Source organism: Sclerotinia sclerotiorum, genomic scaffold (genome assembly GCF_000146945.2).
Source record: "Sclerotinia sclerotiorum 1980 UF-70 scaffold_8 genomic scaffold, whole genome shotgun sequence".
Lineage (NCBI taxonomy): Eukaryota > Fungi > Ascomycota > Leotiomycetes > Helotiales > Sclerotiniaceae > Sclerotinia > Sclerotinia sclerotiorum.
In genome coordinates, this window is record NW_001820828.1 from 264,472 (window position 1) to 276,670 (window position 12,199).

Here is a 12,199-nt window from a genome sequence, read left to right on the forward strand (position 1 = left end):
CCATGACTAAACCAAGTTAGCGTGATTAAGTCCACGTTATGGACCGCTGCGCGTCCTGACTAGCCATAGGCATGAAGGTCTATATAATCAAGATGGATTTCCTTTGTATAAAGCTTCGTGCTCAAGATCAATCATTTAGTATACTCTACTATTAGTTACGAATTGCATATCATTATTGTCATTACTTTAAGTCCCTGCTTGACGCCTAGTTATAAACCACCTCAAGAGCCTAGAGCACTTCCACGTGATCTAGACGGCAAACCTCGTAAGAATAATGTGATTAATTACCCAAGTAAGTTTCGAAATTTGAAGCGAATTGCACTGAACTGAATATCCTAAATAAGGCAGCTAGGTACCTAGTAGCTACCCACCCAATACACAAACCTACACCGCAACCACAACCTTCCTCTCCCACCCATTTATCTCATTATCAACATTATCAACATCACAATCAACAACATCATCATCCAACAAACACATTTGGGTACCCTTAACCCTCGCCTTATTCATCAATAACTGTACCGAAACCTGTTCCTTCATCCACATCCATTCATTAGTCATTACCTTCCTCGCGATATCCTGATCACTCATACTCCAGATTCCGTTTAATTTGTTATTTTCTTGGGGTATTGCGTATATCTTTTTCGAGATGTGGAGGGGTTCTGCTTCGAATTCTTGTGGGAAAATTCGTTTTAGTTTGATTGTTGTTGTTGTTTTTGTTGTTGTTTTTTGCTGGAGAGGCTGTGCGGATGTAGTTGGATTGTTTTCGGTTTGTTTTGCGGTTTCGAGAATCTGTACTGTTGTGGGAATGGTTTGTGGAATGGTTTTATTGATCGGGGCTATTTCCACCAGGGCTTCTCCAGAGTTCTTGGATGCTGGAGGATTTAATGCTACCGCTAGTCTTGACTTTTCAGGATCGTTGGTGTTGGTCAGATCTTGATCTGATTTTGGTATCATCTGATCGTCCGTTGCAAGCGATCTGTATTGTTCGAGGGCATTCTTATCTAATAACTGACAAGGTTCCCCGGGATCATTAATCAGATAGCTGCGAACTTCACCACGCCAACTACGTCCTGTGTACTCAAATTCATCAGCTCTTCTATCTTTGGTGTTATTTGACACTTGACTTACTATAGCCACCTCTCAGACGAGTCAAATCATCAAGAAGACTTCCATGACTGACAATAACAACTTCGGCTATGTTGGTAGTGGACCGTAAATCTTTAAGCGCCATCTTTAAGGCTGGCATTTTCCAATCCTGATTTCCCGGAGCCCATTTTCCAAAAGATTTCTCATTCCATCCTTCCTCTACTTTTTCAAAACCTACTTGTGCACCAAAGAGTTTCTGTAGGTCTTCTTTGTCCATCCCTATACCATTCGCAGAAGCATCCCGATTTTGAAGCAAATCCATAGCTTGAACCTTCACACCTCTCTGGATGACATCTTTGAAGGATAGAAGTGCAGTATTAATGGTTCTTTTCATGGGTGAACACCATATATGAGTGATGTACTTGCTATTCGAAGAAAAGTTCTTTGAAAATTTCCGGCAATTTGAACGGCCCTCTGTAGTCAGATCTGGATCGCACATGAAACAGGCCAGTCTTTCGTAGAAACCGGGCGCCTTATGCGCAGACTAAAGAGCTTGCTTAACTCTGATCATTCTCTTGTTCTGACACGTACTTTGGATACGGAGAATTACTGACCTTTTCATGACGAATCAGATGTACGATGACATGCATCATGAAGCGGATACTAATGAGGAAGAAAAAAGGTTCGAGACGGTGACAGAGGGAAAAAGATATAGCTTGAATTTTGGGACGTGAGGGTGTCTGTCTAACCCAATGACGACCAGGTTTAAATGATTGGACAGTAAATCACCTTGAGATGAAAAAGCTGCCAACCAAAATATGGAACGGCCTTTTCTAGATATCAGATTGATAAGTTGGACGTATGTCCGTATGTCCGTCTGTCAATTGAGTCTTTTGAACGGGTTTGCAGTTGGGAGTTAATATGGCGTACTTGGTCATAGAAATGGAGTTTTGATACATGAACGATAGGATAACCTATATTAATTTTCAGAGAGAGGCAGAAAGAAGGAATGGCAGTGCAAAAGTCTCTCTATGGATGACTCAAATCTGATGCATCGAGCCGAATGCAACGTGTATCCTTTAGAGGCCAATACCTGCTCGTAGATATGCCGTAGATATGCATCAATTTGATAATCGAGATAGAACTTTTTGGACCCAATATTGGGAAAGTTAACAATATTACCATCTGGCCCACTCTCAGCCTTAAAACAATATCATATCCTCAATGCTTCATGCATCAGATCCGTTGATCTATTTCGTGCATATGCGCAAGGCCCATTCTTTAACCTGGATTGTTCGTGATGTCTGGATTCCATACGGAGGATTGCCTTGGAAATGCTGAGGTTCTGAGAACGTTAAACGCTAGAGACACTTGCTGTACCTAGCGTGGGCTTGGAAGCGAATCATGGCCAAAAATAAATTGGTTGTGGGGCTGGTTGCTGTGTAAACAAAATAATAAACCAACCTCCCGCTTTTTCCCCAGCCTCGTCTTTTACTATGGATCCATGAGTTGGCACTTTCACACGACACAGAAATTCCATTTCTTGATGAAGACTTTGTAGTCTTACAACTTTTTTTCAATCGATTTCGATAATTTAATAATACAACAAACTCAATTGACGAATATTCAATTCATAATAATCTTTTATTATCTGCGGATGGTGCGAAGCTGCACTTAGTTGGAGTTTATACAACTCACAGCATCGCAAAAACCAAGGCAATTCACGACAATTACTACGAAAACGCATCAATCATGCCTGTCATTGCCTCTTATGTCTCCTCTCACCTCAAACGCACCGCCATTGCGTCTCCCTCTTCCGACAACGTACCCTCTGTGCCTAATATCATCACTAGAACTCTCACCGCACGCGATGGAGTCGGCACGGTAGATCCTTCTAGTGGTGTTACGCCTTTCGAGAATGTTCCCAACAAATTCGTCTTTATACTCCTTGGATTAATTGGTGCTGGCTTTGTTATTACTGGCATATGGTTCTTCTTCATCGCCAAGAATGGTGGATTTGTCTTTCATGAAAATGATTGGGATGATTATAAGTCTACCGTCTTGAGACGCAAAGGTCCTAATGGTACTACACTTTCTGGAGGTTCAGAAGCCACGGATCTTGGAGGTGGCAGTATAGTGCATGGAGAAAAGAAGAGGAGTACATGGGGAAGGAAGAATAAGAAGAGTAAGAAGGGGGGAAGTGGGATGGAGAGGTCAAGATATAAGGACTATGACGAGGAAGAGAGTTCGCTTGGCACACAAAGTGAGCTTACTTACAGCGAAATGAGCGAGGTCAATTACCCGAGAAGGGAGAAGAAAAATAAGAAGAGTAGACTCCGTGGAGGTGATTTGGGCGATGTACCGGAATCCGAATATGGCGACGATGTTGCGGACCTTCGAGCATACCGACATGAGAAACCAGCACGAGTTGGTGGCATGAATAGAGAAAGCGAGTCTAGTATCTGGGAAGGATCAACCAATGCTGAAGGCTCTACTGTCTCCGACGGACTTATACAAAACCAGGAGAGACCACCTGAGAATACTCCCGAAAGGCCAAGGAAGAGCAACAAGAGCAACAACAAAGATCACTACAAGATTCGAAAGGTTGTCGGTACAGTTCAAGGCCCACGTCCTTCAACAAAGGAGACTGGTGGAAATCCGGCTTTCTGGAATAGACAAACCACCACTAAGAAGAGTTCAAGACAGAGTGAAGCCGATTCAAGCATAACGGACGACGAAAGAATCAAAGCCGAAGCAAAGAAACTCCAAGATAAGGGAAGAGCTGCTCAGCGTAGAGATTTCAGTTTCCGCGTTGGAGATGACAATAGTTCCGCTGCTGGATCTTCTCTAATATCAGCTCGTGACGCAGCCGCGATAAAAGAACAAGAGCGTCGCGAACGAGAAGCGAGACGCGCTAGACGTGAAGCTAGAAAACAAAGTAGAAGTCAAGCACATTTGGCTCCACCTGCTTATTCGGCCGCGGAGTCAAGTGTGGGTGGAAGCGAATTGACTAGTGTACGAGAGGATAGTGAAGTTAATGGCGATACGGGACATAAGAGTTATCCTTGTTTTATACCGGGGTTGAGTAGTGAGAGAGGAAATGAAACGGATTATACGGAGGATAGGAGGAAGAAGAGAAATGGTGGGTATAGGCGGGAGTAACAAATCTGAGGAATGACGATTGGGATGGATGGATCGATATGTATGTTGTATGAATGGGTTAAGGATGGATGAAGGAAAACGGAAACTGGCCAGTATATAGGTACGTACTGGTATGAAATACAACACGATGTTATGGACATGATGGTCGGAGCACGGATGAATGGATGCATGGATGAATTGTAGGAACTGTGGATATAATGGCGATCAAGGATTTCATAATGAGATATGGTTTTCTTTTTTTTTTTTCTTGATAAGGAGTTCATATCATATCACATCATATGGCCACAGCCATTCTAGGATTTGTAAATGTACAAAAATCACACAAGATAGATAGCATGCAATTTATATGGGTATAGCGGATGGGACTTTGTTTTATATATGCATTTACATGTACGTAGTATGATTTGGTATAACTCATTCATTTATTTGTGTTTGAAATACGGTTTAATTCAATTCAGTACAATCCATCTATGTGTGGATGCACACTAGCAAGCTCATTCATTCGGCTGTATTTCACGAATGGCAAACTCAACGATCACATTTCTCTCCCTCTCTACATCTTATTTCTCAAACCCCATCCCCCCATTTCCCCAACTTAAACAAAAACTCTAGAATTCAGACCCTGCTCCCCAAATCCTACCTCCCAAACCTTCTGGAAATATCTCCCCCTCCAAAAACCAAAAGAAAATAAAATAAAATAAAAAGAAAATAAAAAAAGAATCCCCAAACAAACCAACACAAAACAAAACAAAGCAAACCCGTCAGTGCTCTCTTTACTCAGCATATCTCCTACTCTTTTCATATGTTTTTTTGGGGAAACTTGAAATCTTAAATCTTAAATCTATACCCAAGTAATCTATACCTAAATATAAGATCCAAGATATAAAAACCAAAATCCAAATCCCAAAACTATGAAAAAAGTAAAAAGCTACTCAGCTTCTCCGGAGTAGTGAATCCAACCCAACTATATATACATACATACACGATACAGTACATCGAAGAGGTTTTGCAGGAGTAGAACGCTACTTTGATGGACTGTATTGTGTTTTGTTGTGTTGTATGGTGTTGGGTTGGGAGGGAGAAGTTATTTTGTTTCTTCATTCGGGTTTTTTGTTTGTTTGTTTGTTTGGGAGGTTTCTAGGGGTGTTTAGACACCGAGAGGGGGGAAGAACAGAGAGAGGAAATATGTTGATGATACTTACCACTAGCTTGATTTGACATGGAATGAAAATCACGCGAAGAAAGCAGGGGGTTATTGGCTCTGTTCGAGAATTTATGCTTTGATTTTCGGCGTAAATCTAGTGCTTATGTTTTGCCGTCGAACTCACGAGTTTCTTTTTAAGATGTTTGGGAATTTTATCTTTCCTCTTTTCGCGTTTTTCCTCTTTGACTGCTTTTTTGTGTTCCTATTGTTGAGGAGATAAATTAGCGATCTGAAGTTATAAACCCATGTTTAAGGATTGAAATAGTTGAGTATGGTCAGACAAAAAGTTCTCGTAATTTGTAATCTGGTCCCAGAAGGGACGTCATGTTTTGTGGATGGAAATTGGGTCATCATTCCGTGATAAAAGGTACGGAGTGTGGTAGGTTGAAAAGCGAAAGAAAAAATGCCAATACATACCTTCTTAGCATCCTTATCCTCAAATCTCTTGCCCCTAGGCGTACCCTTTTCAAATCTCTTCTCGTCATCATCTTCATCTCCATCTTCTCCATCCTCATCACCCTCCTTATCCTCCTCATCACTAGCCTGGCTGTCACCCACAGTATCCTCTGCATCCGCTTCGTTGCCTGAAGACATTGGCATCTTATCAGCAGCCAACAAGTTTCTGTACACAAGGTCACCTCTCTCGCCTTTCCCTACTTTCTCGGCGTCGCGCTCGAAATCGTAGACTTGTTCTAGAGTTTGTGGTATGTATTGTTGACGAAAGACTTCGTTTTCGACTTCTTGCTCGGCGACGGCCTCTTCAGTTATAGCTTCTTCTGGTCTTTCGATAAGTAGTTTCTCGAGCGCTTCGCTAAGTCCTGGCTCCTGAGTTGGTCCATCGTGGAAAGTTATGAATTGGTAAATAGTTTGTTCGGAAAGAACCTCGACATTCTTGCGCTTGAAGAAATCTGAGACGTTCTTAATATCCATTCGGAGAAACTCCAACGAACGAGGATGGTCGTGCTCAACACTTTGAGATACGTCGATAATGAAAAGCTTTTTCTGGTGGTATAACAAGTTATACTCACTCAAATCTGCGTGAACAAGTTTACATGATTGGTACATTCTTCGCATGAGTCCAATGAGTTGTAGGTAGAGTAATCGCCATTGCTCATCGACATCTTCACCAGAAAGCTCGACATCTCGAAGTCTTGGCGCTGCCCATCCCTTTTTGTCACCTAGGAAACCCATTACAAGGACATGTAATCGAAGATGAACTGGCTCTGGGCAAGGAATTCCAGCCAAGTGTAGACGTTTTAAATTTCGGAACTCTTTCTCGGCCCAGACTTTGACCATAGCTCTGTTATTTCCTTTATTATATCCAGATCTGAATCTATGTTCGCCGGTAACATAACGATCACGATCCTTGAAGACCAAAATACTAGTCTTGTAGACTTTGATAGCCCGGTGAATTGGTTGTGAATCTGCATCCGCGGAAGGGATTGACAAGGCTCCATATACGTTGGCTTCCTTACCCGTACTTAAACATCCATTGACTTCGGAAACAATACCTCTATTGATCATTTGAAGTAAAATCATACGTGTACGAGGATCCAAAACTTGTTCACTCGTCGCACGATCTGATTTATCCTTCCCATGTGTTTTGTGACCCCCATCGAATCCACCATCTAATCTAATCTTCGCAGCATGTTTTGATAAACTGCTGATCTGATCATCGACACTTGCCTTGGTATTCGCAGCCGGTCTCTGAGGATTTATTCGAGGAGCGCCGGTGGCGTTAGAATCATTGAGCTTGCGTTGACGGTTGTAAGATTTGGTGAGATCACCAGAGGATGGGTCATAATCGACATCGTCAACGTATCCATCATCTTCTTCATCGAACAAATCATCGTATGCATCGTCTTCGTTATCTGCGGCATATTCTGTATTTTCACCAGAAGTCGGCGTCATTGGAGGGGCATCTGATGTGGCGGGGCGGACATATCCTTGATTTGGAATATATGTGTGAGTTGGGTCTTGACCTGCTGCTACAGCAGAAATAGACGTAGATGTCTCAGCACTATCTGCCATATTTCAAAGACACAGAATAAAATTGTCTTGGGTATCAACTTTCGGTGTTTTGAAAGTGGTGGTGGTAAAGAATGAAGTGACTGAAATTGTCAAGGAGAATTTCTGCCGGGCGGTGGGAAGTCACTTTTCCACGCTAAGAATCGCGAACTCTATCGCGTTTGCTGAACTTCAGTTTATTGACGCGAACGAGCTAGCCCATTATAACTCGATTGAATACTGTTGTACAATCAGTTCCGGTGGAATCCTACTTACTCATTTGAATTAGCCAGAGACCAGTTCTTCTTATTTGGTGCGCTCTTCATAACAACTAGGAATTGCCGTTGCCCCGCTGGCGACGAGTGGTCGCGATGGTTTACATTAAGCAGATAAATATCCAAGGCTTTAAAAGGTCTGTTTACAACTATTCCAGAGGATGAAGCATGCTGAAATTCATGTAGCTACAAGGATCAAACGCTCATCGACGAATTCTCCCCGGGGACAAATGTAATCGTTGGTCGCAATGGTTCTGGGAAGAGTAACTTTTTCGCGGCCATTCGATTCGTACTCAGCGATGCATATACTCAAATGGGTCGGGAAGAGCGACAGGCTTTACTTCATGAGGGCTCAGGATCAGCGGTCATGTCTGCATATGTTGAAATTATCTTCGATAATTCTGATGGACGATTTCCAACCGGCAAAAACGAGCTCTACCTTCGACGAACGATCGGACTGAAGAAAGATGAGTATTCTTTGGATAAGAAAAATGCTACGAAAACCGATGTTCTGAATCTGCTAGAGACCGCAGGATTTTCTAGGTCAAATCCGTATTACATTGTGCCTCAAGGACGTGTTACAGCTCTTACAAATATGAAAGATGGCGAAAGATTAAACTTACTAAAAGAAGTAGCTGGAACGCAAGTCTATGAGCAACGTCGTACTGAGTCCTTGAAGATCATGACAGATACCAACAATAAACGAGCCAAGATTGATGAGTTGTTGGATTACATTAAGGAACGTTTGGCGGAACTAGAGGAGGAGAAGGAAGAATTGAGAGGTTACCAAGAAAAAGATAAAGATCGCCGATGTCTACAATACGCCTTCTTCCACCAGGAGCAGGTCGCAATCGCCGAAAAGTTGGAGGAAATTGATGAGTTCAGACAAGGTGGTGGCAATGGTGACGAGAACCGGGATGCATTCTTGGAGGGAGAAAAAGCCATCGCTGAACTTGACGCCCAGATAAAACAATTGAATCGACAAATAGAGCTTCTTGGGGTAGACAAGCGACAATTGGAGGAGGACAGACGAGACACCGCAAAGACGAGGGCCAAAATTGAATTACACGTCAAAACTTTGACCGTCAATCAATCGTCCACAGAACAAGCACGTGTGAGACATCAGCAGGAATTAAGTTCTGTTAAGAAGGAGATAGCTTCAAAAGAAGCGGAACTTGCACAGTTACTTCCGGATTTCGAGAGCCGTAAAGCTAGCGAAGGAGAAATTAGACGAAGTCTCGATGAAGCGGAAGCAGGCAGGAGCAGGCTATACGCTAAACAAGCTCGCAGTAACCAGTACAAAACCAAGGCTGAACGTGACCAGTTTTTGAGAAAGGAAATTGAGGATCTCAACTCTTCGATTGGATCTCAGAAGGCAAATCGAATTGATGGTGATGAAGAGGTGAAGCATGTGCAATCTGAAATTCGAAATTTGGAAACAGAAATATCCGGCCTCCAGGAGCGATTAGACGGATGGAGTGGCAATAGGATAGCCTTGGCTGAAGAGGTCTCGACCGCCAAAGACGCCCTGGAAAAGTTGCAGGACGAGAGAAAACTGCTACGAAGAGAGGATGAAAAGCTTCACTCCGTCATAGAAGATGCTCGCAAGGAAGTTAGTATAGCTGAGTCGGAGTTGTCTAGAACTATGGATAGTGCTACGTCTCGTGGTTTAGCCACTGTCAGACGTCTCAAGCAACAGCATAAGATTCAAGGAGCATACGGCACTCTAGCAGAACTCCTTGAAGTTGAAGAACTTTACCGAGTAGCAGTGGAACAAACGGCAGGCAGTAGCCTTTTTAACTACGTCGTCGATAACGAAGAGACTGCAACGCAGCTTATTAATGCATTAAATGCTGATAAGGGCGGAAGGGTTACATTTGTACCTCTGAGCCAACTCAGAACGAAACCAGCCACCTTACCGAATGCATCCGACGCTATACCAATGTTAAGCAAGATTCGGTACGACAAAAAGTATCAGCCAGCCTTCGAGCAAGTATTCGGTAAAACCATTGTTTGCCCCAACCTCACAATCGCTGCTCAGTATGCAAGAAGTCATGGGTGTAATGCCATTACTCCAGATGGTGATACGACTAACAAGAAAGGAGCTTTAACTGGTGGTTATCTTAATCCGAAGGAATCAAGACTTCAAGCAGTCCGTGCGCTGAACAAGTGGAGGGACGAGTATGAAACTTTAAGGGTGCGCCAGGACGAGATTAGAAAGGAATTGGAGCAAAAAGATCAAGAAATTACAGCCGCATTTACAGAGGAACAAAAGGCTAGTCAGAAGATGAACCAATTTGTTGACAGCTTGGATCCTCTGAAATCAGGATTGAGGTCAAGACAGTCGCATCTCGAAAGGCAGAAGATACAACTTGAAAAACTTCTCCAAAATCAGGCAGATGTTATCAAATTGTTGCAGGAACATAATCGAAAAATCTCCGATTATGAGGCAGAAATCGCTTCCGACTTTAAAAAGGCCTTAACTGCTAATGAGGAACGACAACTCGAGCAACTCAATGCTTCCGTCCAGGATCTACAAAAACAATGGAATGAACATAGCAGAAATCGAAGAGAACTTGAGAGTCGCAAACAGTTGATCGAGGTTGACCTCCGTGAAAATCTTAGACTTAAGCTTGATCAATTGAACAATCAAGAAATGGATCTTGCTTCTGGAAGTGGTACTGGTAACTTGAAGGAATCTCAACGAGAATTAAAGCGTATCATCAAGGCATCCGCTGTTGTGGAGACAAAGCTTCAGGAAAACGAAAACTCATTGGAAGAAGCTGAATCAAACATCATCAATCTTCAACAGGAGAAGAGTCAAAAAGAGGACGAACAACAGAAGATTGCCGTATTGATTGAGAAGCACCAGAAGAAGATGGAAAGGAGCATTGCTCGAAAGGCCATACTTACTACCAGTGCTTCAGATTGCGCCAAAAATATTCGTGATTTGGGTGTTTTGCCTGATGAAGCATTTGAAAAATACAAGGATTATGACCCCAAATCTGTAAGCAAATGGCCTAGCTCTACTTATACCATATATACTGACATTGTTAGATTCAATCGCGCCTCAAGAAGGTTCAGGAAGCTCTCAAGAAATATAAGCACGTGAATAAGAAGGCTTTTGAACAGTACAATCAATTCACAACTCAGCGAGATAGCTTGACCAAGCGTAGGAAGGAACTTGATGATTCTCAGGCATCGATTCAAGAACTCGTTGAGGTCCTCGATCAACGTAAAGATGAAGCCATCGAGCGAACTTTCAAGCAAGTCTCCAAGGAATTTGCCCAGATTTTTGAACGTCTTGTCCCAGCTGGTCGTGGTCGGCTCGTCATTCAACGTAAAGCGGATCGACGTGCCAGAGAGGAAGAAGATTCGGACGAGGAAGCACGTGATAGTGTTGAGAATTATGTTGGAGTTGGAATCAGTGTCAGCTTCAATAGTAAACACGATGATCAGCAACGTATTCAACAATTATCTGGTGGACAAAAGAGTAAGTCATTCCACCTCCAAAAACCCTTCGTGCAATATACTAATGTGGCTCTGCAGGTCTGTGCGCCCTTGCCCTTGTCTTCGCAATCCAACAATGTGATCCGGCTCCTTTCTACCTCTTCGATGAAATCGATGCAAATCTTGATGCTCAATACCGTACTGCTGTCGCCCAAATGCTCAAGGAAATCTCTGCCAAGCAATCACAAGCTTTCCAATCACAGGATAATTCAGATGAGGAATCCGACAATGATGAAGATGATGAGGGTGGTTCCAAGAAACAAAAAGTCATGGGCGGCCAATTCATTTGCACAACTTTCAGACCGGAGATGGTATTGGTGGCTAATAAATGTTATGGTGTCACTTTCCATAATAAGACGAGTAATATTGGTGTTGTTGGGAAGGAGGATGCGTTAAGCTTCGTTGACGGAGAGGCTCCAAAATAGGTGTGTTCGAGGAGAACTACTGTTTCTGATGTGTGTAATGGGACGTTGTGCCTTGGCGTCGCTTTGTCCGTGATACCTTCTCCAAATGTGTAATTTATTGTGTTTAGCTCTTGTTTAACTCGCTGTATTGGGAGCGCCGTGGATACCTGGTGGCGAGGGGAGATGTCACGTTGGGAAATACTTAACGTCTTGCTAGTACTGAAGCGAAGTCATGTATTTTGAATTTTCATAGAGAAATTTTTTCACATTTGCTTATACCGTAATACTCAACTTCCAGTGAAACTTAATGATTCAATTCATACCTGATATCTGCCGTCAACATAATTTAGTTAGGCCACGGTAGCTAGGTCTAGAAGAGAGGATGCTGTATAGTGGCTAAATCTCGTGCAGTGTCTTTAGGTAGGTAGAATACCTCAAGCTGTGGTCTTGGTGCTAATAATCGAGACCGTTATATTCCATCGCTGTCTCTACTTTGTATTGCACCAGCCTGGTTTACTCTACCTTTAATCAGCATGCACTTCACTTCT

At 42.8% G+C, this 12,199-nt stretch overlaps 4 protein-coding genes across 4 annotated transcripts; 2 read left to right on the plus strand and 2 right to left on the minus strand.

The window, feature by feature from the left end:
* Nucleotides 1-384: 384 nt before the first annotated feature.
* Nucleotides 385-1,483, minus strand: SS1G_06419 (predicted protein; the record flags this gene model as incomplete). Its single annotated transcript, XM_001592130.1, has 3 exons — nt 385-528; nt 565-1,073; nt 1,132-1,483. The coding sequence occupies 3 exons, from the start codon at nt 1,481-1,483 to the stop codon at nt 385-387; spliced, it is 1,005 nt and encodes a 334-aa protein (XP_001592180.1).
* A 1,358-nt stretch (nt 1,484-2,841) lies between these two features.
* SS1G_06420 (hypothetical protein) lies at nt 2,842-4,251 on the plus strand (the record flags this gene model as incomplete). Its single annotated transcript, XM_001592131.1, has 1 exon — nt 2,842-4,251. The coding sequence occupies one exon, from the start codon at nt 2,842-2,844 to the stop codon at nt 4,249-4,251; it is 1,410 nt and encodes a 469-aa protein (XP_001592181.1).
* Nucleotides 4,252-5,549: 1,298 nt separating this feature from the next.
* On the minus strand, nt 5,550-7,486 carry SS1G_06421 (hypothetical protein; the record flags this gene model as incomplete). Its single annotated transcript, XM_001592132.1, has 2 exons — nt 5,550-5,657; nt 5,873-7,486. 2 exons carry the CDS (start codon nt 7,484-7,486, stop codon nt 5,550-5,552), a joined length of 1,722 nt encoding a protein of 573 aa, XP_001592182.1.
* Nucleotides 7,487-8,050: 564 nt separating this feature from the next.
* SS1G_06422 (hypothetical protein) lies at nt 8,051-11,672 on the plus strand (the record flags this gene model as incomplete). The annotated part of the gene is made up of 3 exons (XM_001592133.1): nt 8,051-10,744; nt 10,795-11,230; nt 11,287-11,672. The coding sequence occupies 3 exons, from the start codon at nt 8,051-8,053 to the stop codon at nt 11,670-11,672; spliced, it is 3,516 nt and encodes a 1,171-aa protein (XP_001592183.1).
* Between the last annotated feature and the right edge of the window lie 527 nt (nt 11,673-12,199).